At 46.7% G+C, this 26,847-nt stretch overlaps 1 protein-coding gene across 2 annotated transcripts in view; it reads left to right on the forward strand.

Annotated features, from left to right (window-relative positions):
• Positions 1-12,564: 12,564 nt before the first annotated feature.
• The window catches only part of ZNF157 (zinc finger protein 157), a 49,275-nt gene continuing 34,992 nt past the window's right edge, over positions 12,565-26,847 (forward strand). Inside the window, exons 1-3 of one of the 2 annotated variants that reach the window (XR_010125413.1) lie at positions 12,939-13,054; positions 16,922-17,110; positions 18,013-18,379. Coding sequence is in view for 1 of the 2 variants with exons in the window: in XM_054471005.2 (XP_054326980.1) it covers positions 17,039-17,110 (72 nt within the window). In the remaining variant the exon portion in view is untranslated. Of the gene's footprint in view, positions 12,878-12,938; positions 13,055-16,921; positions 17,111-18,012; positions 18,380-26,847 lie in introns of those variants that run through there. The other variant, XM_054471005.2, reaches the window with a different exon arrangement.

Consider the following 26,847-nt stretch of genomic DNA (forward strand, 5'->3'; position numbering starts at 1 on the left):
TGGGATTACAGGTGTGAGCTACTGTGCCTGGCCTATTTTTAATTTTTTGAAGTGCATCCTGGTCTATTATGTTAGGAGACTCAGAGTCCTATTTAAGTCTTATTTTAGCAGGCAGTCACTCTATTTAGGTTTATCATGTAGGTTTTGGCCTAGTTTTTCTTCTGTGTTTCTAATGGCTGTTTAGTCTTCAGAGCCTTTGTGGTGTTATTTTTGTCTGTTTGGTCTATCTGGTACCTCTGAGGCTCCCACTTGTCTCTGCTGGTGCTGCCTGAGGAAGCAGGGGAAATTTCTACAGGCCAGGTCTCCACGTCTTTCTTTCTTTTTCTTTCTTTCTTTCTTTCTGGCCAGATCTCCACGTCTTTCTCTTTCTTTTCTTTTCTTTGCTTTTTCTTTTCTTTCTTTCTTTCTTCTTTTCTTTCTTTCTCAGAGTCTCACTCTGTCACCTGGGATGAAGGAGAGTGGCGTGATAATGGCTCACTGCAGGCTCGACGTCCTGGGCTCAAGTGATCCTCCTGCCTCAGCCTCTCGAGTAGCTGGGATCACAGGCATGTGACATCACGCCTGGCTAATTTTTAATTTTTGATAGAGACGAGGTCTCCTCATGTTGCCCAGGCTGGTCTTGAACTCCTGGGCTCAAGCAATACTCCTGCCTCAGCCTCCCAAAGTGGTAGGATTACAGGAGGGAGCCACTGCGCCCGGCCTCCGGGTGTTTCTTGATGGTGGGGCGATGTGATGAGATCCCCCTACCAGTGCCTTCTGGCTGCCCAGGTGTCTCTGCAGGGAAGCGGAATCCCAGGCCTGCAAAGCCAGTGGGGCTTCCTGGGCCAGGATGCTTGTTGTAGCTGGGTCCCCTTGCTGGTTCTGCCTGTTTGCCCCGGTGCCTCTGAGCAGGAGAGGGATTTTCTGAGTCTGGTCACCTGCTGTGGTTATATCATTTCTGCCAGTTGCACCTACTAGTCCCAGGCTTCCTGTTGGGAGAAGGGAGTCTCGGGTCTTCAAGGCACCTAAGGTAAGGGATTGTCCAGGCCTGGCCTCTTGCTATGGCTGTGTCTTTTTGATGCAATACAGTTTGTCTCTGTCCGCCTGGGCAGGGTGGGGTTGCAGGGAGGTCCCTTGTTGGGGAGCCTTATCCCTGGCCCTGTGGAGAAGGACAGCACTTTTCAAGACCACTTATTGTTAGTGGGTTCCCGATCCACCCCCTCACTGTTGGTGTTGAGTTTACCTCACGTTATCAGAGGGACTTCCCTTTCATCCAGGGGAGGAACTAGCCTATTGGGGCTGCCTTCCATAGCTTGAATCAGGGTCAGGAAATGCTGGGCTTGAGTTGCCTTCTGGTGGGTGGGGGGACATAAGATGCCCTGTAATAGTGCTGTTTCTCCAGTCTTGGAATCCTAAATGAGTTCACTTTCTTTTTCTTTTTTTTTTTTTTTGAGATGGAGTTTCGCTCTTGTTGCCCAGGCTGGAGTGCAATGGCACGACCTTGGCTTACCGCAACCTCCACCCCCCAGGTTCAAGCGATTCTCCTGCCTCAGCCTCCCGAGTAGCTGGGATTACAGGCATGCACCACTATTTCTGGCTAATTTTGTAGTAAAGATGGGGTTTCTTCATGTTGGTCAGGCTGATCTCAAATTCCCGACCTTAGGTGATCCGCCTGCCTCAGCCTCCCAAAGTGCTGGGGTTACAGGCATGAGCCACTGCACCTGGCCAAGGAGTTCAGTTTCTTCTTACCGCCATTCATAGTTTCCCTTTGGTTGTCTCTTGTACTATTTCCAGGGTTGATAGTTGTGCTCAGCAGGAAAGAGCAGGGAGAAATAGGTCTATGTTATCTTGTCCAGACTGGAAATCTCTATTTTTTAACCACCAATGCCTCTCAGGTCTGACCTTAAACCCTCTGTTAACTATTCCATCAACAATGCCTACTCTTTTTTTTTTTTTTTTTTTAGACGGAGTCTCACTCTGTCGCCCAGGCTGGAGTGCACTGGCGCGATCTCGGCTCACTGCAAGCTCCACCTCCTGGATTCATGCCATTCTCCTGCCTCAGCCTCCCCAGTAGCTAGGACTACAGGGGCTCACCACCACGCCTGGCTAATTTTATTTTATTTTATTTTATTTTATTTTGTATTTTTAGTAGAGAAGGGGTTTCACTGTGTTAGCCAGGATGGTCTTGATCTCCTGACCTTGTGATCTGCCTGCCTCGGCCTCCCAAAGTGCTGGGATTACAGGCATGAGCCACTGCGCCTGGCCTTTTTTTTTTTTTTTTAAGGAGTTTCGCTCTTGTCCCCAGGCTGGAGTGCAGTGGCATGATCTCAGCTCACTGTAACCTCCGCCTCTCAGGTTCAAGCCATTCTCCTGCCTCAGCCTCCTGAGTAGCTGAGATTACAGGCATGCGTTACCATGCTGACCTAATTTTTGTATTTTTAGTAGAGATGAAGTTTTACCATGTTGGCCAGACTGATCTCAAACTCCTGATCTCAAGTGATCCACCTGCCTCAGCCTCCCCAAGCGCTAGGATTACAGGCTTGAGCCACCGCTCCCGGCCTCTTTTTTTTTTTCTTTTTTGGAGTCGGAGTCTCACTCTGTCACCCAGGCTGGAGTGCAGTGGCATGATCTCAGCTTACTGCAAGCTCCACCTCCCAGGTTCATGCCATTCTCCTGCCTCAGCCTCCCGAATAGCTGGGACTACAGGTGCCCGCCACCATGCCTGGCTAATTTTTTTTTGTATTTTTAGTAGAGACAGGGTTTCACCGTGTTAGCCAGGATGGTCTCGATCTCCTGACCTTGTGATCCACCTGCCTTGGCCTCCCAAAGTGCTGGGATTACAGGTGTGAGCCACCGTGCCTGGCCTCTTTTTTTTTTTTTAGAGACAAGGTCTTGCTATGTTGGCCAGGGTAATCTGAAACTCCTGGCCTCAAGCAATCCTCCTGCCTTGGCCTCTGAAAGTGCTGGGATTACAGGTGTGAGCCACCATACCCAGCCTACAATGCTACTGTTGTCTGTCCTTGAATATGGGCTTCTGTCAACAATTCACCCTCAATGCCCATCTTTCATACATCTTTAACTCTGGCCTCTATTAACTCTTACCATTCATGGTCCTCTGGTCTATAATACAAAATCATGTCTCTCTCAGCTTGATGTGATTTAGGAAAAACCAAAAGTACTTTTCCTACTCTTTTTTTTTTTTTTTTTTTTTTTTTTTTTGTAACAGGTTCTCTCTCTCACCCAGGCTGGAGTGCAGTGGTGCCATCAGGGCTCAGTGCAGCCTCAACATTCCAGCTGCCAGCTCAAGTGATCCTCCTACCTCAGCTTCCTGAGTAGCTGGGACTACAGGCACCCAGCTAATTTTTTTTTTTTTTATGGAGTCTCGCTCTGTCACCAGGCTGGAGTGCAGTGACACAATCTCGGCTCACTGCAACCTCCAACTCCCTGGTTCAAGGGATTCTCCTGCCTCAGCCTCCCGGTAGCTGGGATTACAGGCACATGCCACCACGCCAAGCTAATTTTTTTTTTTTTTTTGAGACTGTATTTTGCTTTTTCACCCAGGCTGCAGTGAAGTGGCATGATCTCGGCTCACTGCAACCTCCGCCCCCCAAGTTCAAGCGATTCTCCTGCCTCAGTCTCCCAAGTAGCTGGGATTACAGGCACGTGCCACTGCGCCTGGCTAATTTTTGTATTTTTAGTAGAGATGGGGTTTCACCAAATTGGCCAGGCTGGTCCTGAACTCTTGACCTCAGGTGATCCACCTGCCCTGGCCTCCCAAAGTGCTAGGATTACAGGAGTGAGCCACCATGCCCAGTAGCTAATTTTTTTTTAAGAAACGGTACATTAGGGCCGGGCGCGGTGGCTCATGCCTGTAATCCCAGCACTTTGGGAGGCCAAGGTGGGCGGATCACGAGTTCAGGAGATCGAGACCATCCTGGCTAACACGGTGAAACTCTGTCTCTACTAAAAATACAAAAAAAATTAGCAGGGCATGGTGGCGGGCACCTGTAGTCCCACCTGCTGGGGAGGCTGAGGCAGGAGAATGGCGTGAACCTGGGAGGTGGAGCTTGCAGTGAGCCAAGATTGCGCCACTGCACTCCAATCTGGGTGACAGAGCAAGACTCCGTCTCAAAAAAAAAAAAAAAAAAAAAAAAGAAATGGTACATTAGGCTGTTCTTGCACTGCTCTAAAGAAATACCTGGGGCCATGTGCAGTGGCTCATGCCTGTAATCCCAGCACTTTGGGAGGCCGAGGCGGGCAGATCACGAGGTCAAGAGATCGCGACTATCCTGGTCAACATGGTGAAATCCCGTCTCTACTAAAAATACAAAAATTAGCCAGGCATGGTGGAGCGCACCTGTAGTCCCAGCTACTCGGGAGGCTGAGGCAGAAGAATCACTTGAACCTGGGAGGCAGAGGTTGCAGTGAGCTGAGATCACACCACTGCACCCTAGCCTGGCGACAGGGTGAGATTCCGTCTCACAAAAAAAAAAGGCTGGGCGCGGTGGCTCACGCTGTAATCCCAGCACTTTGGGAGGCCGAGGCGGGCGGATCACGAGGTCAGGAGATCGAGACCATCCTGGCTAGCACGGTGAAACCCCATCTCTACTAAAAAAATACAAAGAAATTAGCCGGGTGTGGTGGCAAGTGCCTGCACTCCCAGCTACTCCGGAGGCTGAGGCAGGAGAATGGTGTGAACCAGGGAGGCGGAGTTTGCAGTGAGCCAAGATTGTGCCACTGCACTCCAGCCTGGGCGACAGAGCGAGAGACTCTGTCTAAAAATAAAAAATAAAAATAAAAATAAAGAAATACCTGAGACTGGGCAAAGAAAAGAGGTTTAATTGGCTCATGATTCCACAGGCTATACAGGAAGCATGGTGCTGGCATCTGCTCAGCTTCTGAGGAGGCCTCAGGAAAATTACAATCATGACAGAAGGTGAAGAGGAAGCAGGCACGACTTACATGGCTGCAGCAGGAAGAGAGAGGGGGAGGTGCTACATACTTTTAAATAACCAGATCTTTTCATAACTCACTCACTCACTATCCAGAGAACAGCACCAAAAGGATGATGTTAAACCACTCATGAAGGAACATCCCTATGATCCAATCACCTCCCACCAGGCCCCACCTCCAACTTTGGGGATTACAATTCAACATGAGATTTGGGAGAGGACACAGATCCAAACCATATCAGATGGGGGTCTCACTATGTTGCCCAGGCTGGTCTCAAACTCCTGGCCTCAAGTGATCCTCCTGTTTCAGCTTCCCAAAGTGCTGGGATTACAGGACCAGTCACAGTGGCTGACTGGTCTGCTTTTCCTACACTCTACTCTCACTCAGCACTTCTGATACCAGATGTGTGGAGGTTCCCTAGTGCCCCCCGCCCCTCAGCAAATTTCTGGCACATTCTCCAGCAAACACCAGTTCGGTGTCCTCTAATTCAATTCCATTCTAACATTACCTACCTGGAAGTCAGACCCCCTAGAGTTATAGTAGGCAGCTAGTTAGGCATAAGCAGGGCAGGAGAGGGCTTTCCTCCCACACCTATGACCAGCAATGTCAGGTGACCATCAGTCTTAGTACCATGGGCTCAGTACCACAAGACCTCCCCCAACTTCAGATGCCAATGGCAAGCACAGGTTGTGACCTATGCTTCTGCTGCTGCTTCTTTTTTTTTTTTTTTTTGATGGAGTCTCTCTTTTTCCCAGACTGGAGTGCCGTGGCGCTATCTCGGCTCACTGCAGCCTCCACCTCCCAGGTTCAAGCGATCCTCCTGCCTCAGCCTCCTGAGTAGCTGGGACTACAGGCATGAGCCACCTCACCTGGCTAATTTTTGTATTTTTAGTAGAGATGGAGTTTCACCCTGTTGGCCTGGCGGGTCTTGACTCCTGACCTTAAGTGAGCCATCTACCTCAGCCTCCCAAAGTGCTGGGATTATAGGTGTGAGCCACCACGCCTGGCCCCAGGCTAGTCTTGAACTCCAAGGCTCAAGCAATCCTCCCACCTCGACCTCACAAAGTGTTTGGATTACAGGCATGAGCCACCACCAATGGTGCTTTTGGTTTTTTATGGAGGCTTCATTACCTAGACATGATTGGTTAAACCATTGGCCATTAGTGATCAAGTCAATCTTCAGCCACTCTCCCCTCCCAGGAGGTTGGGGGTGGGGCTTAAAGTCCCAACTCCCTATTTAGTTGCTCAGCCCCCAACCTGAAGCTATCTAGAGGCCCCCAGCCACCAGTCGTCTCATTAACAAGCAAAAGACACTCTTATCATTCTGGATATTCCAAGGGTTTTTGGAGCCATTCGTCTGGAAACTGGGACAAAACCAAATAAATATTCCACAATATCACTCAGCTCCATCACCATCAATGGCATGTTATTGAGGCTGGGTGCGGTGCCTCACCCCTGTAATCCTGGCACTTTGGGAGGCCAATATGGGAGGATCACTTGAGCCCAGGAGTTTGAGACAAGCCTGGGCAACGTGGCAAAACTCTGTCTCTACAAAAATTAGCTGGGGTGTGGTGACTTGCGCCTGTAGTAGCAGCTACTCAGGAGGCTGAGATGGGAGGATCATCTGAGCCTGGGAGGTCAAGGATGCAGTGAGCTGTGGTCATGTCACTGCACTGCAGCCTGGGCGACAGAGTGAAACCCTGTCTCAAAAAAAATGTCATGTTGTCTAGAATTGTGCCATCAGATAAGGCCGAAATAGCCACATGGTTATTGAGCACTTGAGGCTAATGAGGCCAGGTACAGTGGTCATGGCTGTAATCTCAGCATTTTGGGAGGCTGAAGCAGAAGGATTGTTTGAGCCCAGGAGATCGAGGCTGCAGTGAGCTATGATTGTACCACTGCCCTCCAGCCTGGGCGACAAAGCAACACCCTGTTTCAAAACAAAACAAAACAAAAACTATGAGGTTAATCAGATTGAGGAACTGAATTTTTAAATTTATTCATTTTAGTTAACTTAACATTTAAATTAGATACTCACACACCCACTATGTACCCACAAAAGTAAAAAATAAATAAAATTAACACACACACAATAAAATAGATAATTCAATTATTGGAAAACTTTTAAAGTATATTTGGAATGACTTGTGAATTTGTTGTTGTTTGTTGTTTATTTATTTCTAGAGACAGGATCTGTCTTTGTTGCCCAGGCTGGAGTATGGTGGCACAATCATAGCTCACTGCAGCCTGGAACCTCTGGTCATAAGCCATCTTCCCTCCTCAGCCTCCTGAGTAGCTGGGACCACAGGGGAGCACCACGATGACTAGCTAATTTTGTTTAGTTTTTGTAGAGACAGGGTCTCACTGTGTTGCCCAGGCTAGTCTGGAACTCCTGGCCTTAAGTAATCCTCCCTCCTTGGCCTCCCCAAGTACTGGGATTACAGGCATAAGCCACTGTGCCTGGCCACTTGAGAATATTTTTGTTTTTGTTTTTTGAGACAGAGTTTCGCTCTTGTTGCCAGGCCAGAGTACAATGGCGTGATCTTGGCTCACTGCAACCTCCACCTCCCGGGTTTAAGCGATTCTCCTGCCTTAACCTCCCAGGCACACGCCACCACACCCGGCTAATTTTTTGTATTTTTAGTAGACACGGGGTTTCTCCATGTTGGCCAGGCTGGTCTCAAACTCCTGACCTCAGGTGATCGACCCACCTCGGCCTTCCAAAATGCTGGGATTCCAGGCGTGTGCCACCACGCCAGGAATGTTAACCTATGTTTTCAACTAAATTTTGTGAAATCTAAGTACAAATCAAGTATTTCTGATGAAAATTTAACTTTCAAAATTGAGATGTGCTGTCAGTGTAAAATACACATCTGATTTCACAGTCTTATTACCACAAAAAGAATGCCAAAAATCTAGGTAATTTTAAAAATGTATTACCTGTTGAAATAAGAATGTTTGGTTAATGTAGTTCAAACAAAGTATGTTATTAAAGTTAATTTAACTTATTTATTTTCCTTTTTGTGTCATCTGTCTGCAACCTCTCATGTTACATCTCCTCCCAGTCTTCCACTTGGGTTGGAAATTGAGGCTGCTGTTCTGTGTCAAAGTGATTTAGTCTCTCAGGCATTAAGATGCTTCATTCTTAATGATGTAATTTGAACCGCAAAATTATGTCGCCTAGTGACAAGGATGTTCGCATTTCATTGGCCATGGAGACTAAAGCTTGCCTCCCACGCAGAGCCATTGGCTAGCTGCGCCATCTCTCCAAAGCAACCTCGGGCTGTGCCCCTACCCACTTCAACTACCTCCAGCTGTGCTATTTACCTGCACCCCCGTCAGGCTATGTTCGTCCTGACCCTTCCTTGCACTGGACAATGGGGACTTCTGCTAATTTACAGATCAGGCAGCCTCATATTGACCTGGGAGACCAGAGCCTGTTTCTTATATTCAGCCATTAGCTAACTGCGCCTTCTGTCCACAGCTTCTCAAGCTAGGCTTTGGCTGCCTCACTTCACATGGCAACGGGGTTAGTTACTACCTAGTAACAGTTTACCATGACTGCCATAGGCTGAAGAGACTAAAGCCCATCTTCTCGTGCATTCATTGGCTAACTATTTATAGCAACTCAGGTCCCTTTCACCCTGCACATAGCAACAGGGGCTTCTCCCTAGAACAGGCTGCTACTTCATTCCATTGGCCACCAGAAACCAGATCCCACCTCCCCGATGCAGCCACTGGTCAGCTGCACCATCTGTCTACAACTCCCCAGATTTGGTCTAGACAAGAAATCTCAAACTGCTGGTTTCTATGAACTCTGCTGCCACCACTGCTCATCTGGCTGGACCTCGAACTTGGTCATCTGTTATCTAATCCACCGTCAATAATTCTCTTGTCAAAATCTAAAATCTGGGCCCCTGTTAACATTTTCACCACTTCTGGACCAACTTTAAACCCCATCTTTTTTTTTTTTTTTTTTGAGACAGTCTCACTCTATCGCCCAGGCTGGTGTGCAGTGGCGCGATCTCAGCTCACTGCAACCTCTGCCTCCCGGGTTCAAGCGATTCTCCTGTCTCAGCTTCCCGAGTAGCTGAGATTACAGGCGTGAGCCACCACATCCAGCTAATTTTTGTATTTTTGGTAGAGACAGGGTTTCACCATGTTGGCCAGGCTGCTACAGGCGTGAGCCACCACGCCCGGCTTCCCAGCAGTATTTAGTCTGACCTCAATCTAGTGCTCTGATAACTCTTCCACCATCAATGCCTTTCTGGTATAGCTTAGCATTCAGCCTTTAACTATTCCCCCAGCAATGCCCCGCTGACCTGGAGCCTGAATCAGGCCTATTCATTTTTCCACCGTCAATGCATATACTAGGACTGATCTCAAACTTCACCTCTGTGAACTCTTCCAACATTAATGGCCTTGATAAAGACTACCAAGGTCACATCCATAGTCCCGAAAGAGATGGGTTTATTAACCTGCTGTGGCAAGGAAGACCACACCCCACAGGAACTGTGGGGATGTCTCACCTAAGGTAACTTAACTTGTTCCAGTTTGCCTAGGACTTTCCTGCTTTTAGTACTGAATGCCCTTGTCCCAGTAAACCCTATTCCTGGGCAAACAGGATTGGTTGATCACCTTAGTGTCAATGAACAAAGGAAGAAATGGGATTAGTATAGGATATAGGAGTGGAGTTTAGGTAAAGTTTAAATGAAGCAGTGTTTTGACAAGCCCAAAAGCAAAGGAGGTTGGTATGGGAAAGAATTAACACTAGGTTCAGACTGTGAAGCAGACTTAGGGTCCTTTTTCTTTAGAAACACAAAAGAAGCTGGGTGCAGTGGCTCACGCCTGTAATCCCAGCACTTTGGGAGGCTGAGGCAGTTGGATCACCTGAGGTTAGCAGTTCGAGACCAGCCTGGCCAACATGATGAAACCCTGTCTCTACTAAAAATACAAAAATTAGCTGAGTGTGGTGGCACATGCCTGTAATCCCAGCTACTTGGGAGGCTGAGGCAGGAGAATTGCATGAACCCGGGAGGCGGAGGTTGCAGTGAGTGGAGATCACACACTGCACTCCAGCCTGGGCAACAGAGCGAGACTGTGTCTCAAAACACACACACACACACACACACACACACACACACACACACACACACACACAAAAGATAGGCTGTGTGCAGTGGCTCAGGCCTGTAATCCTAGCACTTGAGGTGGGTGAATCCCTTGAGCCCAAGAGTTCAAGACCAGCCTGGGCAACACAGTAATATCTTGTCTTTACAAAAAATGAACAAAGGTAGCCGGGTGTTGTGGCGTGTGCCTGTAGTCTGTCAGCTACTTGGGAGGCTGAGGTGGGAGGATCACTTGAGCCTAGGAGGCTGAGGCTGCAGTGAGCTGTGATCATGCCACTGCACTTCAGCCTGGGTGACAGAGTGAGACCCTATCTCAGAAAAAAAAGAAAAGAGAAAAAGAAAAGAAAAAAATAAACACTAAACATAGATGTGAAGTTTTGGCTTCAGATACCCATTATCTGAAGCTCTGCACCTGGGTCAGAAATCAAGGCTGTTTCTCTGTGTCAAAGTAACTTAGATCCTCCAGGGAAGAGTAGGAGGTTTTATTCTTATTGAGATTATTTCAAACAGGAAAATTTCCGATAGTCTATGATTTTAGAGAACAAGTTTTCTCTGCAGGGCTAGGACTAGGGTAAGGTGAGGGAGGCATTCACCTTAAGTGTAAAATATAAGGGGGTACTAAAAAAAACTCAGTAATCAAGATCAATACCATTTGATTGATTGAGACAGTGTTTCGCTCCATTCCTCAGGCTGCAGTGCAGTGGTGCGATCATGGCTCACTGCAGTCTGGACCTCCCAGGCTCAAGAGATCCTCCCACTTCCTCACCTCCTGAGTAGCTGGGACTACAGGTGCGTGTCACCATGCGCAACTAATTTTGTTTATTTTTTGCAGAGATGAGGTCTCACTATGTTGCCCAGGCTGGTCTCAAGTGATCTGCCCACCTCGGCCTTCCCCCAAATTCTGGGATTACAGGCGTGGACTATCGCACCCAGCCAAGATCAATAACATTTTTTGTTTGTTTGAGATGGAGTCTCGCTCTTTCACCCAGGCTGGAGTGCAGTGATGTGATCTCGGCTAACTGCAACCTCCACCTCCCAGGTTCAAGCTATTCTCCTGTCTCAGACTCCTGAGTCACTGGGACTACAGGCATGCACCACTATGCCCGACCAATTTTTGTATTTTACTAATACAAGAGATGGAGTTTCACCGTGTTAGCCAGGTTGGTCTCGAACTCCTGACCTCAGGTGATCCACCCACTTTGGCCTCCCAAAGTATTGGGATTACAGGTGTGAGCCACGGCACCAGGCCCCCTCCTCTCCCCTCCCCTCTCCTCTCCTTTTCTTTCTCTTTTAGACAGGGTATCACTCGGTTGACCAGGGTGGAGTGCTGTGGTGCGATCTCTGCTCACTTGCAATCACTGCCTCCCGGGTTCAAGCCATCTTCCCACCTCAGCGTCCTGAGTAGCTGAGACTACAGATGCACACCACCACACCCGTTAAGTTTTGTATTTTTGGTAGAGAAGGGTTTTGCCATTTTGCCGAGGCTGGTCCTGAACTCCTGACCTCAAGCGATCCTCCTGCACCCCCTTCCCAAAGTGTTGGGATTACAGGCATGAGCCGCCGCACCTGGCTGTTTTCTAAGCATTTTTCTTTTTTTAAAATACATTGAAATGGGGTCTCACTCTGTCACCCAGGCTGGAGTGCAGTGGTGCAATCATAACTCACTGCAGCCTCTAACTCCTGGGCTGAAGCGATCCTCCCACCTCAGCCTCTTGAGTAGCTAGGACTACAGGCGTGTGCCACCACACCCGGCTAATTTTTGTATTTTTAGTAGAGACGAGTTTCATCATGTTGCCCAGGCTAGTCTCGAACTGTGGATCTCAAGTGATCCGCCCACCTCAGCCTCCCAAAGTGCTGGGATTAGAGGTATGAACCACTGCGCCTGGCCTCTAAGCATTTTTCTATTGACAATTTGCTAAAAAAATTAGTTGTCCATGGCCAGGCGCGGTGGCTCACGCCTATAATCCCAGCACTTTGGGAGGCTGAGGCAGGCAAATCACCTGAGGTCGGGAGTTCAAGACCAGCCTGACCAACATGGAGAAACCCCGTCTCTACTAAAAATACAAAATTAGCCGGGCGTGGCGGAGCATGCCTATAATCCCAGCTACTCGGGGGGCTGAGGCGGGAGAATCGCTTGAACCCAGGAGGCGGAGGTTGTGGAGAGCCGAGACCGTGCCATTGCACTCCAGCCTGGGCAACAAGAGTGAAACTCAAAAAAAAAAAAAGGAAAAAAAAACCATTGGTTGTCCATATCAAAGGCTATTATTATTATTCCTAACTACTATCATTGTAGTGGGGCAAGGAGGGTAACGGAGATGGGGGGAATTCAAGTCTTCTCCATGATAACTGCAGCACATCGAGAGATTGTACACCCTGACTCCTTTCCCCTCTTCTCCAGTGGTATCGCCCACGACGGGCACCTGTGTTAACCTGATTTCTCCCCCTCTTCCCAGTGGTATCTCCAAGGGGGGGATTGTACCACCTTGACTTCTTCCCCCTCTTGCCCAGTGGTGTCTCCCTTGAACATCAGAACACGCCCCCCTCCTCCCTGGGTAGGGGGCGCACCTCTGCTTCTTTAAACTTTGCCCAAACTTATAGAACCGAGTTCCAAAGACCAGCTTCTCCCAGAATCTTGCCCTTAGAGGGTTCTACCCGTGAACGCCCTCTCGCCCCCGCCTTCTGTGGAACAGCCCACTGTACGGATGGGTGCTAAGATGGCGGCTCCCATGAGACACGACATAGCGCAGCCATATTCCTCGCCTGACAACGCCACTCATGGACCAAGTCTCCGCTGATCCGTAACAGCGCTGTGTTCAGTGAGTAGACTACAACCTCTCAGTCCTAATGATCGTGTGCAAAATCAACAGCCCTAGAAGGTGCAGTGTCAGGGGTGAGGACAGGAAACGGAAATCCCCCTCAGAGGCCGTTTAAGTCTTCTTGGCGCGCGACGCTAAATGCAGTGCATGAGGTTTTATGGCGTGATAGTCGCTCAGGTGATTTTGAGGCTTTGTTGCCTTCGGGGGATGATGCATTGGCAGTTGTGGTGTCAATTGGTGGGGAAATAAAGAACCTAATGAATGGGAATCTATGAGCGTCAGGGATGAGGGCCTCTGGAGTAGTCAGGTTTTAGATTCCCTGCTGTGTCTTGATGTCCAGCCTTAATAGTGTGCGCTTTAGGTTTTTCCTTTATCAGTATTCCCAGAGGTTTGCTAATTTCATTAGCCTTTCCAAAAAAACAACTTTTGACCTTGTTGCTCCTCTGATCACAGATCTCTTCTGATGTACCTTCGTTTTCTATTTCTTTCATTTCTGCTCTTATCTGTACTGTTTTCTCTAACTTCTTAAATTGGATGTTAATTCATTAATGCTCAGCCTTTCTTTGTTAAAAAAAATTTTAAGAGCATGCGTTTTTCCTTAAGAATCTCTTTAGCTGCAATCAAGAATATTTTGTATACACCATCTTTTCTTTCTTTCTTTCTTTTTTTTTTTTGACGGAGTCTCGCTCTGTCGCCCAGGCTGGAGGGCAGTGGCGCGATCTCCGCTCACTACAACTTCCGCCTCCCAGTTTCCAGCGATTCTCGTGCCTCGGCCTCCCGAGTCGCTGGGATTACTGGCACGCGCCACCACGCCCAGCTAATTTTTATATTTTTAGTGGAGATGGCGGTCTTGCCATGTTGCCCAGGCTGGTCTCGAACTCCTGGATTCAAACGATCCACTCGCCTCGGCCTCCGAAAGTGCTGGGATTACAGGCGTGAGCCACTGCCCCAGGCCGACTATTTTATATTTGTCAAAATTTTTTTTCTTTTGTAATCGTATAGGCCCACCTCCTTAAAATGTTTATTCTGGCTGGGCGCGGTGGCTTACCCCTGTAATCCCAGCACTTTGGAAGGCCGAGGAGGGCGATCGGTTGAGTCCAGGAGTCGAGACCGGCCTGGGCAACGCAGGGAGAACCCTGTCTGCCCAAAAAAAAAAAAAAAAAAAAAAAAGAAAGGAAGAAAAATTAGCTGGGCGTGGTGGAGCGTTCCTGTAGTCCCAGCTACTCCGGAAGCTGAGGTGGGAGGATCGCCTGATTCCGAAAGCCGTGATTGCACCCCTGCACTCCAGCTTGGGTGACAGAGGGAGACCTTGTCTCAAAAAAAAAAAAGTTATACTTACACTTACGTATTTTATATAGTTTTTGCTATCATTATTTATGCAATTTTGTTTCCATTGCCTCATTGTTATTATACAGAGAAACTATCTGCTTTTGGCCAGGCGCGGCGGCTCATGCCTATAATCCCTGCACTTTGGGAGGCCGAGGTGGGAGGATCACGAGGTCTGGAGTCTGAGATCAGCCTGACCAACATGGTGAAACCCCATCTCTACTAAAAATACAAATATTAGCCGGGAGTGGTGGCGCACGCCTGTAACTCCAGCTACTCAGGAGGCTGAGGCAGCAGAATCTCAGAATTGCTTTAGCCCAGGCAGAGGTTGCAGTGAGCCGAGATCGTGCCACTGCACTCTAGCCTGGGCGGCAGAGTGAGACTCCATCTCAAAAAAAAAAAAAAACCTATCTGCTTTTATAATTTTACCTTGTATCCAGCCCCTTACATTATATTATACCCTATTAATTTTAGTAGTCTTTTAGCAGTCTGGTAGGTTTTCTATGTATAAAATCATCTTATTGGATAGAAAGCTACATTTTCATTTTCATTTCTTCCCACTGTTCATGTTCACCCTAATTATTATTTTCTTTTTTGTTTCTGCCTTTTTTTCTTTTTCTTTTTCTTTCTTGCTTTTTTTGTTTTGTTTTGTTTTGTTTTTGGGGTGAAGTCTTGCTCTGTCGCCCAGGCTGAAGTGCAATGGCACGATCTCGGCTCACTGCAGTCTCTGCCTCCCGAGTTCAAGCAATTTTCCTGCCTCAGTCTCCCGAGTAGCTGGGATTACAGGTGTGTGCCACCATGTCCAGCTAATTTTTGTGTTTTTAGTAGACACGGGGTTTCACCATGGTCTCGAACTCCTGACCTGCTGACCTCAGGTGATCAGCCTGCCTTGGCCTACCAAAGTGCTGGGATTACAGGCGTGAGCCACCTCCTCCGGCCTCTTTTTTTTTTTTTTTCTTTAATAGAAACAAAGTGTCACTCTGTCGCCTAGGCTGGAGTGTAGTGGAGTGATCTCAACTCACTGCAACTCTGTGTGTGTGTTTTTGTTTGTTTGTTTGTTTTTTAAGGATACTGGGTTTTGCCATGTTGTCCAGGTTAGTTTTGAACACCTGGGCTCAAGGGATCCTCTTGCCTCGGCCTCCCAAAGTGTTGGGATTAAAGCCGTGAGCCACTGCACCTAGCCTGATTATTTATTTCTTTTCTTTTCTCTTTCTTTTTCTTTCTTTCTTTCTCTCTCTCTCTCCTTCCTTCCTTCCTTCCGTCTTTCTTTCTTTCTTTCTCTTTCTTTCTTTCCTTTCTTTCTCTCTCTCTCTCTTTCTTTCTTTCTTTCTTTCACAAAGTCTTGCTCTGTCACCCAGGCTGGAGTGCAGTGCCGCCATCACAGGTCACTGCAGCCTCCACCTCTCAGGCTTAAGCTATCCTTCTGCTTCAGCTTCCTTAGTAGCTGGCACTACAGGTGTGGACCACCACACTCGGATTATTTTCTTTCTTGTAAAGACAGCGTCTCACTTTGTTGCCAAGGCTGGTTTCAAACTCCTGGACTCAAGCAACCCTCCTGTCTCAGCCTCCCAAAGTTCTGAGATTACAGGCATGAGCCACTGTGCCCAGCCCACTCTATTTCATCTTCTCTTGTGTGAGCTAGAGCCCACAAAACAATTTTGGGTTATAGCAGACAGTACTAATTTTACGGCAATAGCTTCATCATTTTACTTTTTAGCATGGTGTTTCAGGGTTATGTTTCATAATTGATTTTTGTGGCATTTAAGTGATTTACTTTTTCCCTGATTTTAGTTTGAGCTTATATTAGTAATGGCTGCTGAATTGCGTTGGATGCTTTTTTGGTGTAAGTTAACAGCAGAGTGTTTCCCCCTGTAATTTGTTGATGTAATACATAACATTAGGCCGGGTGCGGTGGCTCACGCCTGTAATCCCAGCACTTTGGCGCTTTGGGAGGCTGAGGCGGGAGGATCACTTGAGGTCAGGAGTTCGCGACCAGCCTGACCAACATAGTGAAAACCCGTCTCTACTAAAAATACAAACATTAGCTGGGCGTGGTGGCGGGCGCCTGTAATCCCAGCCACTAGGGAGGCTGAGGCAGGAGAATCGCTTAAACCTGGGAGGCGGAGGTTGCTGTGAGCCGAGATCGCACCATTCCACTGCAACCCGGGCGACAAGAGCGAAACTCCATCTCAAAAAAAAAAAAAAAGAAAAAGAAAAAATACATAACATTATTAAGATTGAACCATTTTTTTCTGGAAAGAAGAGGCTAAAAGCTTCCCAGTAAAAGAATTTAAGAGGGATATTTCATCTAAGAGTGGAAGAAAACAAAAGACGGCAGAAGAAAGGACCGGCCGATTTCCTTTCATTTAGATTATCAGCTTTCCAGGTTTCCTGCCCTCACAGTCACCCACCAGGTCCCCTTGAACCTGTCCATTACCTGCCCACCCCATGGGCCTTAAGCACCCTTAAGCACCCTTAAGCACTGCCCCAGTTCTACTTCTCCTAAACCCAGATCTGCCTTGAACTTGAACTGAGGTGTAGGCTGGCTGAGTAGCGAGTGAAGCACCTGGTAGAGCCACTCAAGAAGGGACCCCAAGCTCATTAATCTGGCCCCAAATTTGATCATTTTGTAATCCACCTTGACTCATGCTCTGGGGATGCTGAACATTGTGGCATGAATATGGGATGACACTGATGATACGGATACTGTCCTTTTAGGATTTCTTGGTGTCTCTGTGGAGCCATTGAGCCTTACCCCTTACTGGAGGCTGCAGGACCCTCTCTACACACAGACAGCTGTCCAGCACGGAAGGTGGGCTGAGGCCCAGGGTGAACATGCCAGCTAATGGGACATCACCCCAGAGATTCCCTGCCCTGATTCCGGGAGAACCTGGCAGATCTTTTGAGGTAAGGAAGAGGATCCTATTTTTTTCTATATGTTCTTTATTTTTTTATTTATTTTTAGTTAAATTTATATTTTGAGATAATTGTAGATTCAAATGCAATGTACCATTTACCTAGTTTTTGTCCCCAGTAGTAACATCTCGTAATACCCAGGATATTGACATGCAGAGCATTTCCATCCCCACAAGGATCCCCCATGTTGTCATTAAATAGACACAACCACTTCACTTCCTCCATCACTCCCCTCTTAACCCTGGGGCACCACTAATCTGTTCTCCAATACTATAATTTTTTCATTTCAAGAATGTTGTGGCTGGACGTGGTGGCTCATGCCTGTCACCTGTAATCCCAGCACTTTGGGAGGCCGAGGCAGGTGGATCACTTGCGGCCAGGAGTTTGAGACCAGCCTGGCCAACATAGTGAAACCCTGTTTGTACTAAAAATACAAAAATTAACCAGGTGTTATGGCGCGCACCTGTACTCCCAGCTACTCGGAAGGTTGAGGCTGGAAAATCACTTGAACCCGGAGGCGGAGGTTGCAGTAAGCCAATATCACGCCACTGCACTCTGCCTGGGTGACAGAGTGAGACCCTGTCTCAAAAAAAAATATATGTTTTATTTGCCGAGCATGGCGGCTCATGCCTGTAATCCCAGCTCTTAGGGAGGCAGAAGCAGGAGGATAGTTTGAGCCTAGGAGTTTGAGACCTGCCTGGGCAATATAGTGAGACCCTGTTCTCCACAAAAAGGAAAAAAAAAGGACAAAAAAGAGAGACTGTTGTATTAATCGGATTGTACAGTATGTATCTTTTGGGACTGGCTTTCGTCATTCAGCAAGATTCTGTGGAGATACCAATAGCTAACAGTATATCAATAGTTCATTCCATTTTTTTTTTTTTTTGAGACAGACTCTCGCCCTGTCACCCAGGCTGGAGTGCAATGGCGCAATCTTGGCTCACCGCAACCTCTGCTTCCCGGGTTCAAGCTATTCTCCTGCCTCAGCCTCACGAGTAGCTGGTATTACAAGTGCATGCCACCACACCTGGCTAATTTTTTGTATCTTTAGTAGAGACGGGGTTTCACCATGTTGGCCAGGCTGGTCTCGAGCTCCTGACCTCGTGATCCACCTGCCTCAGCCTCCCAAAGTGCTGGGATTACAGGCGTGAGCCACCGTGCCCTGCCCATTCCTTTTATTGCTGATACTTTTCCATGGCATGGATGTACCAAACAGTTTAACCATTCACTGGTTGAAAGACATCTTGGTTGTTTCTAGTTGTTGGATATTATGAATAAAGATCCTATAATAGTTTGTGTAAGGTTTTTGTAGGGGCGTGATACTGTGAAATATATAATTGGTCTTTCCTGGCAAACAACTCCTAATATCCTCGGAATCTCTAAAGTACTAAAGTGTCTTTTTGTATGCTAATGAGTTGACTGATGCCTGGCAGTCCCTAGGCAGCTTCCGAATGGGGCTGGTCACCAGAAAGACTAAGGTAGGTTTAGAGGGTTGGGACTCTCCAACCACCTGAAGGGGAGAGGGTGCTGACAGTCAAGTCCATCCACAAGGGCAAATGATTTAATCAATCATGCCTACATAATGAAGCCCCCCTAAAACCCCAAAAGGATAAAGTTTGGAGAGCTTCTGGGTAGCCGAACACATGGGGGTTCCTGGAGGGTGGTGCACCCAGAGAGGGCATGAAGACTCCAGGCCCCTTCCCACATGCCTTGCCCTATGTATCTTTTTATTTGGCTGTGATTTATTTGTATTCTTTTTTTTTTTTTTTTGAGATGGAGTTTCGCTCTTGTTGCACAGGCTGGAGTGCAATGGCGTGATCTCGGCTCACTGCAACCTCCACCTCCCGGATTCAAGTGATTCTCCTGCCTCAGCCTCCCCAGTAGCTGGGATCACAGGCATATGCCACTACACCCAGCTAATTTTGTATTTTTAGTAGAGATGAGGTTTCTCCGTGTTGGTCAGGCTGGTCTCAAACTCCCGACCTCAGGTGATCCACCCGCCTTGGCCTCCAAAAGTGCTGGGATTATTGGTGTGAGCCACCACGCCCGGCCTGAATTTGTATTCTTTAATATCCTTTATTGGTGGGAGAGGCTGGAGAATTGCTTGAGTCCAGGAATTCAAGACCAGCCTGGGCAACAAAGTGAGACCTCATTACTACAAAAAATAAAGCTCATGTGGAGCACGGTGGCTCATGCCTGTAATCCCAGCACTTTGGGAGGCCGAGGTGGGAGGATCGCTTGAGGTCAGGAGTTCGAGACCAGCCTGACCAACATGATAAAACCTCATCTCTACTAAAAATACAAAATTTAGCTGGGTGTGGTGGTGGGCACCTGTAATCCCAGCTACTCGGGAGGCTGAGGCAGGAGAATCACTTGAACCTGTGAGGCAGAGGTTGCAGTGAGCCGAGGTCGCACCACTGCACTCTAGCCTGGGCAAAAGAGCAAGACTCTGTCTTAAAAAAAAATCAGTTATAATAAACCAGTAAACATAGTCAGTTTTGTGTTTCCTGTTGAGGGTGAGCGGCCACTGTCTGGGCCGGTGGCTCACAGGTAAAAGAATTTACCACGACAGTTGTAGGTAAAGAAAGGCAGATTTATTAGAGAAAGTAGAAAAATACATTGCAAGAGAGCAACAGGTAGAATCAGCAAAAAAGGAACTGACTTCGAGGAAACGAAGGCTTGCTGGAGATTTTATAGTATGGTTCTTGGGCTGTTTGATAACGCCAAGGTAGCAGGGAGCTAACTTGCATTCTTCTGTCAGCCAAGGTGTTTGATGATGAATTGGAGTGTTTGATGATAAGCAGGAAGTTTGTGAGTTATGTACATTATTTGCTCAAGAGGACTATATGTCCTAGGCCATAAAGAAAGACAGACCCATAACTTAAACTTATCTGCGTCTTCTTTTTGTTTATATGTCCTGGAGCAACTCCTTTTCCCTAATTAGGACTCCACATTTCCCTGAGTTTTTTTTTTTTTTTTTTTCTTAAAGGCAGGGTCTCTGTGTCACCCAGGCTGGAGTGCAGTGATAGCTTACTGCAGCCTCAGCCTCCTGGGTTCAAGTGATCCTTCCAAGTAGCTAGGACCACAGGTGTGTGCCACCACACCCGGCTCATTAAAAAAAATTTTTTTTTTTTTTACAGATGAGATATCACTTTGTTTCCCAGGCTGGTCTTGAACTCCTGGCCTCAATCGATCCTCTCTCCTTAGCCTCCCAAAGTGCTGGCATTACAGGCATGAGCCACTACTCCCACCCTTTCCTTGAGTTCTATGAGCCACTCTAGCAAATTAATTGAACCCTAGGAGGGGATTGTGGGAAGCTTGACTTGTAGCTGGTCAGAATGAAGCTCTGGAGTCTGAAGTGGGGGTAGTCTTCAGAACTGAGCCCTCAAGCTGTGGGACCTGATGCTATGTCCTGGCAGATAGTGTCAGAATGGAATTGAATTGGAGGACACCCAGCTGTTGTCTACTGCAGAATTGACCTCTTGCTTGATGTGTGAGGAAAATCCCTTACTCATCTGTTGTCACAGCATGTTATGAGAGTCTAGTAGGAGAAACTGTGTTTGTATTTCTACTCCTACACAGTGGGGTAAATGTATGCGAGAACAATTGCGGGATTGTATGCCAAGTGCATATAGAACAGAATTAAGAGACAATCTTTTTTTTTTTTTTTTTTTTTTTGAGACAGAGTCTCACTCTATCGCCCAGGCTGGAGTGCAGTGATGTGATCTTGGCTCACTGCAACCTCTGCCTCCCCGGCCCAAGCAATTCTCATGCCTTAGCCTCCTGAGTAGCTGGGATTACAGGCGCCCAACACCACACCCTGCTAATTTTTTGTATTTTTAGTAGAGACAGGGTTTCACCATGTTGGCCAGACTGGTCTCCAACTCCTGACCTCAGGTGATCCACCCGCCTTGGCCTCCGAAAATGCTGGGATTACAGGTGTGAGCCACCATGCCCAGAAATCTTTTTTTTTTTTTTTTTTTTTTTTTTTTTGTGAGATGGAGTCTCGATCTGTCACCCAGGTTGGAGTGCAGTGGTGCAATCTCGGCTCACTGCCACCTCTGCCTCCCAGGTTCAAGCTGTTCTCCTGCCTCAGCCTCCCAAGTAGCTGAGATTACAGGCACCCGCCACCATGCCCGGCTAATTTTTTTGTGTTTTTAGTAGACACGGGGTTTCACCACATTGGCCAGGTTGGTCTCGAGCTCCTGACCTCAGGTGATCCGCTTGCCTCAGCCTCCCAAAGTTCTGGGATTACAGTCGTGAGCCCTGAGCCCGGCTGACAATCTTTTTTTTTTTTTTTTTTCAGACAGAGTCTTGCTCTGTCACCCAGGCTGGAGTGCAGTGGCGCGATCTTGGCTCACTGCAACCTCTGCCTCCCGGGTTCAAGTAATTCTCCTGCCTCAGCCTCCTGAGTAGCTAGGATTACAGGTGTGCGCCACCATGCCCGGCTAATTTTTGTATTTTTAGTAGAGACACGGTTTCACCATGTTGGCCAGGCTGGCCTTGAACTCCTGACCTCGTGATCCACCCACCTCGGCCTCCCAAAGTGCTGGGATTATAGGCATGAGCCACCGTGCCTGGCCGAAAATAATTTTTAATACAGTTTTAGAGGTACAGAAAAGTTAAGATAGTACCTATAATTCCATATGCTGTCACCTCCTCAACCCCCCCACAACTGTTGCAGTTTTCCCTATTATTCACATCTTGCATTAGTGTGGTACATTTGTAAAAATTAATGAACTGATAGTGATATATTACTATTAATTATAGCCTACAGTTTACAGTAAGGCTCACTGCTTTGTGTTGTACATACGGGTTTTGGCAAATAGATCATGACATATATCCACCAGTGCAGCTTCATACAGTTTCATTCCGTTTCACCTGTGCTTCAGCAATTCATCCTGCCTTTCCCTCTGCCCAAACCTCTATCAACCACTCATTTTTTACTGTCTTTGTAGTTTTGCCTTTTTTTTTTTTTTGACACAGTGCCTCACTCTGTTGCCCAGGCTGGAGTGCCGTGGTGTGATCACTGCTCACTGCAGCCTCCACCTCCCAGGCTCAGGTGATCCTCCCATCTCAGCCTCCTGGGTAGTTAGGACCACAGGCACATGCCACCATGTCTGGCTAATTTTCAGTATTTTTTATAGAGACACGGTTTTACCATGTTGCCCAATGTGGTCTTGAACTCCTGGGCTCAAGCAATTTGCCCACCTCAGCCTCCCAAAGTGCTGGGATTTACAGGTGTGAGCTATTATGCCAGGTCTAGTTTTGCCTTTTCTAAAATGTCATGTAGTTGGAATCATGTAGTATGTAGTCTTTTCAAACTGGCTTCTTTCACTTAGCAATTTGTATTTAAGGTTCCTCCATGTTTTTTTGTGGTTTGATAGTTCCATGAATTGGAAGTACCACAGTTTGCTTATTCCTTCACCTACCGAAGGGCACTTTCATTGTTTATAGGTTTTAGCAATGATGAAAAAAGCTACTATGAACATTCATGTGCGGATTTTTGTGTGAACATGTTTTGAACTCAATTGGCTAAATAACTAGGAGCATAATTACTATGTCATATAAGCTTTATAAACTTTATAAGAAACTGCCCAGGCGGGGCGTGATAGCTCACACCTATAATCCCAGCACTTTGGGAGGCTGAGGCGGGTGGATCACCTGAGGTCAGGAGTTCGAGACCAGCCTGGCCAACATGGTGAAACCCCATCTCTACTACAAATACAAAAAATTAGCTGGGTGTGGTGGCAGGTGTCTGTAATCCCAGCTACTTGAGAGGCTGAGGCAGGAGAATGACTTGAACCTGAGAGGCAGAGGTTGCAGTGAGCCACGATCGCGTCATTGTACTCCAGCTTGGGCAACAAGAGTGAAACTCCGTCTCAAAAAAAAAAAAAAAAAGAGAAACTGCCCAACTGTCTTCCCAAGTTTTTCACGATTTTGCATTCCCACCAGCAATGAATGAGTATTACTGTTACTCCACATCTTCACCAATGAAACCACCATTGCAAAATTGTAACTGAGACAGTGAAAGAGATCTAATCTAATCAACCCCATCTTTCTTCAAACCTCCGAGCTGTCCTTGTTCGTTCCTGAGCATAGGCTGAACTAACTTAGAGAGGAACTTAGTTTATAGTTTAAAACAAAGATGGTAACAGGCTTTTCCCAAGGCAAATCCCCTGCTTGCCTGGGGACTAGATTGCCTTTGTAGGAATAACAAATTAGCCACCAGATAGAAATTATGGTTTAGGAGTCATGCAGCCGGAGACTACAAGATTCTGACCCTCTCTAAACTGCTCCTAAGATCAGTGCTTGAGATATTTTGCAGACCCTGGACCTAATGGATCAGCTGGCAACACCCAGATCGATAAACTGGCTCATCTGATCTTGTGGCCCCCACCCAGGAACTGACTCAGCACAAGAAGACAGCTTCCATTCCCTACGGATTCATCTTTGACGTGACCAATCAGCACTCCCGGCTTACACTGGCTCTCCTCTACCCCCGTTCCCCTCCCCCCCCCCCACCAAATTATCCTTTAAAAACTCTGATCCCCAAATGCTCGGGGAGACTGATTTGAGTATTAATACAACTCCGGGTCTTTGTGAATTACTCTGTGTGAATTACTCTTTCTCTATTGAAATTTCTCTGTCTTAATAAATCTGCTCTGTCTGGGCAACAGGCAAGGTGAACCCATTGGGCGGTTACACCAGCATTTGGTATTGTCAGCTTTTTAATTAATTAATTAATTATTTTGAGACAGTGCAGTGGTATGATCACAGCTCACTGTAGCCTCAACCTCCCTGGGTTCAGGTGATCCTCCCACCTCAACCTCCCAAGAGTAGCTGGGACTACAAGCATGTGCCACCACGCCTGGCTAATTTTTGTATTTTTAGTAGAGACGGGGTTTCACCATGTTGTCCAGGCTGGTCTTGAACTCCTGGCCTCAAATGATTCTCCTGCCTCAGCCTCCCAAAGTGCTGAGATTACAAGTGTCAGCCACCGTGCCCAGCCTTTGTTTTTTTTTTTTTTTAAAAACATTCTGATAGGTGTGTGGTCCTATCTCCTTGTTTTAATTTGCAATTCTCTAGTGACATGATGTTGAGGACCTTTTTATATGCTTATTTACCATCTGAATGTCTTTGATGAGGTTATCTTTTCAGATCTTTTGCCCACTTTTTAATTGAGTAGTTTGTTTTCTTATTGTTGAGTTTAATAGTTCTTTGTATGTTTTGGATACTGTAACCTCCCAATGGGTTCCCCTTGCCCGCTGCCTAGACAGAGCTGATTTATCAAGACAGGGGAACTGCACTAGAGAAAGAGTAATTCATGCAGATCTAGCTGTACAGGAGACTGGAATTTTTATTATTACTCAAATCAGTCTCCCTGAAAAGTTGGGGATCGGAGTTTTTAAGGATAATTTGGTGGGTAGGGGCCAGTGAGTTAGAAGTGCTGATTGGTCAGGTCATGGATCAAATCATAGGAGTTGAAGCTGTCCTCTTGTGCTGAGTCAGTGCCTGGGTGGGGGCCACAAGACCAGATGAGCCAGTTTATGGATCTGGGTGGTGCCAACTGATCAATTAAGTGCAGAGTCTGCAAAATATCTCAAGCACTAATCTTAGGTTTTACAATTGTAATGTTATTCCCAGGAACAATTTGGCTAGAGTCAGAATCTTGTAGCCTCTAGTTGCATGACTCCTAAATCATTATTTCTAATCTTGTGGCTAATTTCTTAGTCCTACAAAGGCAGTCTAGTCCCCAGGCAGGAAGGGGGTTTGTTTTGGGAAAGGGCTATTATCCTCTTTGTTTCGGCGTTAAATTATAAGCCAAGTTCCTCTCACGCTGGGCGCGGTGGCTCATGCCTGTAATCCCAGCACTTAGGCCGACGCAGGCAGATCACCTGAGGTCAGAAGTTTGAGACCAGCCTGGCCAACATGGTGAAACCTCATCTCTACAAAAATATAAAAATCAGCCGGGCGTGGTGGCCTGCACCTGTAATCCCAGCTACTCGGGAGGCTGAGGCAGGAGAATCGCTTGAACCCAGGAAGCGGAGGTAGCAGTGAGCCGAGATCGTGCCACTGCACTCCAGCCTGGGCGACAGTGCCAGACTCTGTCTCAAAAAACAAAACTAAGTTCCTCTCAAAGTTAGTTTGGTCTGTGCTCAGGAATGAACAAGGATAGTTTGGAGGTTAGAAGCAAGATGGAGTTGGTTTAGGTTGGATCTCTTTCACTGTAATAATTTTCTCATTATAATTTTACAACGGTGGTTTCAATACAAGTCCTTTATGAGATAAGTGTTTTGCAAATATTTTCTCCCAGTCTGTGGCTTGTCTATTCTGTCATCAGCGTCTTTCACAGAAGAGAAGTTTCTAATTTTAATAATGTACAACGTACTGTTTTTTTTTTCTTTCACAGGTCATACTTTTGGTGTTGTATTCATATACATATATATTTTTATAGAGATGGGGTCTCACTAGGTTGCCCAGGCTGGTCTTGAACTCCTGGGCTCAAGCGATACACCCACCTCAGCCTCCCAAAGTGCTGTGATTACAGGCATGAGCCACTGCACTTGGCTGGTGTTGTATTTAAAAACTCATCACCAAACCCAAGGTTACTTGGATTTTCTTCTTTGTTATCTTATAGAAATTTTATAGTTTTTCATTTTACATAGAGATCTACAATCCATTTTGAGTTAATTTTTTTTTTTTTTTTGAGACAGGGTCTGCACTCCAGCCTTTGTCACCCAGGCTGGAGTGCAGTGGTGCGATCTCAGCTCACTGCAACCTCTGCCTCCTGGGTTCAAGCAATTCTGCCTCAGCCCCTGGAGCAGATGGGACTACAGGTGCACACCACCACAACTGACTAATTTTTGTATTTTTAGTAGAGATGGGGTTTCACCATGTTGGCCAGGCTGGTATCGAACTCTTGACCTCAAGTGATCCACTGCCTTGGCCTCCCAGTTTTGAGTTAATTTTTGTGAAACATATAAGGACTGTGTCTAGATTCTTTTTTTTTTTTTTTTTGCATATGGATGTCCAGTTGTTCCAGCACCATTTGTTGAAAAGACTTATTTCTTCACCGAATTTCTTTTGCTCCTTTGTCAATGATCAGTTGACTGTTTTTGTGTGTATATATATTTCTAGGGTCTCTATTCTGTTCCATTGATCTATTTGCCTATTCTTTCACCAATACCTCTGTCTTGATTAGTCTAGTTTTATAGTAAGTCATGAAGTTGGGTAGTCTCAGTCCTCTGACTTTGTTCTTGTTTAGTACTATGTTGACTATTTTGGATTTTTGCCTTTCCATATAAACTTTAGAATCAGTTTCTTGATAGCCACAAAATAATTTGGTGGGAGTTTGATTGGGATTATGTTGAATCTCCTGATAAAGGTGGGGACAATTGACATGTTAACAGTATTGAGTCTTCCGTTTAGCAGCAGAGAATCCATACGGGTCTGCAGCAACCTCAATTCTTGCCTCCTCAGAAGAAAGAATTTGAGGGGCATAAGACAGAGTGAGAGACCGGGGCAAGTTTTAGAGCAGTAGTGAAAGTTATTAAAAAGCTTTAGAGCAAGGATGAAAGGAAGCAAACTACACTTGGAAGAGGGCCAAGCAGGCGACTTCAGAGATCAAATGTGCGGTTTGACCTTTGACTTGGGGTTTTATGCTTCCTGGGTCTATATAACTCCTCCTTTGATTCTTACCTTGGGGTGGGCTGTCCACATGTGCT

This window comes from Pongo pygmaeus, chromosome X (genome assembly GCF_028885625.2).
Source record: "Pongo pygmaeus isolate AG05252 chromosome X, NHGRI_mPonPyg2-v2.0_pri, whole genome shotgun sequence".
Classification (NCBI taxonomy): Eukaryota; Metazoa; Chordata; class Mammalia; order Primates; family Hominidae; genus Pongo; species Pongo pygmaeus.